Here is a 2,348-nt window from a genome sequence, read left to right on the forward strand (position 1 = left end):
CTTTGATTGGATTGATTAATGTTTCTTGATGTTTTCTCTGTCATTATCAATCAACAGTCAAAGTTGGAATATAATTGACTAATCTTCATTCGAAAGAAAGTGTCGTAAAGTCTTCTCTTCCTTCGGATTTGAACTGTTGTAAAAGTCTTTGTTCATATGAAAGATTGATTGATTGCATGTGCATATTTCCTTTTTGTTCATATTCACATTAAAGGAGTTGAAAAGAAATACATGCATGTTTCATTGAAAAAGTTTGTGTGTGCTGATAGGAATAGTGTAGGGAAATTTCATTTAGATTGTTCTCTTTGCTCTTTGATCAAAAGAAATATGATTGCTCTATCCCTAAGTAGCTAGGATTTTCATGGTTAAATTGAATGGAAAGAATGCTTATCATGATAGTTGCTTATTTACCCATCAAACTTGTGATTTCAGTAAATTCTTAATAAATTTTAAAGAAATTAAACCAAAACAACTTACCAAAAAATGACCTAATCTTAATAGCAATCTGAGAAAGCAAACATTGTAGATTTGATTAGAATATTATGAATATCATTATTATGTTCTCTATCTCTTGATAGAAAAGGAGCGTATTCTCATTAGCTTAATCTTATATATATTGCGGAAACGACAGAAAACAGAAAAGGAGCGTATTCTCATTAGCTTAATATTATATATATTGTGGAAACGAGAAAGAAACAGAAGAGGCATCATGTCGGTGGATCAATACTAAATGCAGAAGCCACTTGAATTAGAATCTGGAAGCCCTGTCGTTTACGGCCCGTAGCAGCTCTTTATTTATGAGCGCTGGAACACTATCCCGCAAATATACACTATCCCGCAAACGAGAAAGAAACAAAGAGGCATCATGTTGGTAGATCAATATTAAATGCAGAAGCCACTTGGATTAGAATCTGGAAGCCGTGTCGTTTACGGCCCGTAGCAGCTCTTTATTTATGAGCGCTGGAACACTCTCCCGCAAATATACACTATCCCGCAAACGAGAAAGAAACAAAGAGGCATCATGTTGGTCGATGAATATTAAATGCAGAAGCCACTTGGATTAGAATCTGGAAGCCCTGTCGTTTATGGCCCGTAGCAGCTCTTTATTTATGAGCGCTGGAACACTATACCGCAAATATACACTATCCCGCAAACGAGAAAGAAACAAAGAGGCATCATGTTGGTCGATCAATGTTAAATGCAGAAGCCACTTGGATTAGAATCTGGAAGCCCTGTCGTTTACGGCCCGTAGCAGCTCTTTATTTATGAGCGCTGGAACACTATCCCGCAAATATACACTGCTAGCTGCTCCATTTGTTTTTTTAGGCTGCTGTTCATCCCATTACTCTTCCATGGGTACTGCGTTTTTATTTCCAGTCATGGCCGCCATGGTCCTCATCGTCTCCCTGCGGGCTACTGCGCGTGAAAGTACCATGAATATGGTGTTCTACATGCACGACAATTTGAGGGGACCGAATCTGACGTCGTTTCCAGTGGCGGGATTAAAAGGCTCTTCTTCAAACTCGGGCAAGTTCGGAACCGTCATAGTTATGAGCGATGTCATAACCAGAGGACCAAGCTCCGAATCCGGCTCTGGCAATGTTGTGGGCCGAACGCAAGGAACATACGTGAATACAAATCTGGTTACTGGGCTTGATTTCTTCATGGCTTTCACGCTCATCTTTCAGAATTTGAAGTACAAAGGCAGCACTCTCGAGTTCCAGGGAACCGACAGGTTTGATCAGCCTCAGAGTGAGTATGCAGTTGTTGGAGGAACGGGCAGGTTCAGATTTGCTCGTGGGTATGCGGTTGTAACCACGGAATCCAGTTCCGGGCCCAATGCTGTTCTCAAATTCAACACCACCTTTCTTCACCGGTAGTATTCAAAGCGTTGTGAAAAAAGTTGTGAAACGAAATAACGTCGTTTTATTATTAATACAGGCGTTTATAAGTCTATATCGTGACTTTTTATGAAAGGATGATCCAATAATACATTACTATTTGGTTCTCTGGTTTATCAAGTTATTTTTATTCCTTTGTTGTTATTATATTTTTTCATTATTATTTAAGTAAGTCATGTGTCTTTAAAATAACAATAAAATTATGAGAAGATTGAAAAATAAAATAAAATATATATTTTTTTAATGTTATGAAGTTCTAAATCTTGAGTTTGAGTATATTTTAAAATTGTTTTTGTTTTAATAAAGATTTTTTTTCTTGAACCAGGTTAATGGCCCAAGATCTAGAGACACTTGGTAAGAGCTAAAAACTTACTCCTTACACATCTCCAATGGATAGTTAATATGGTTTTCTTCAAATAACAATGATGAGTCAACTTGTATTAATAG

The 2,348-nt window shown here is 37.3% G+C and overlaps 1 protein-coding gene across 1 annotated transcript; it reads left to right on the top strand.

The window, feature by feature from the left end:
• The first annotated feature begins 1,156 nt into the window (after positions 1–1,156).
• LOC149155738 (dirigent protein 1-like) lies at positions 1,157–1,971 on the top strand. The gene has a single exon (XM_089445042.1). The coding sequence runs from the start codon at positions 1,266–1,268 to the stop codon at positions 1,878–1,880; it is 615 nt and encodes a 204-aa protein (XP_089301168.1). The 5' UTR covers positions 1,157–1,265; the 3' UTR covers positions 1,881–1,971.
• Positions 1,972–2,348: the final 377 nt, after the last annotated feature.

Source organism: Pinus tabuliformis, chromosome 9 (assembly GCF_031772625.1).
Source record: "Pinus tabuliformis cultivar Carrire ecotype Pingquan chromosome 9, CPIR1, whole genome shotgun sequence".
Classification (NCBI taxonomy): Eukaryota; Viridiplantae; Streptophyta; class Pinopsida; order Pinales; family Pinaceae; genus Pinus; species Pinus tabuliformis.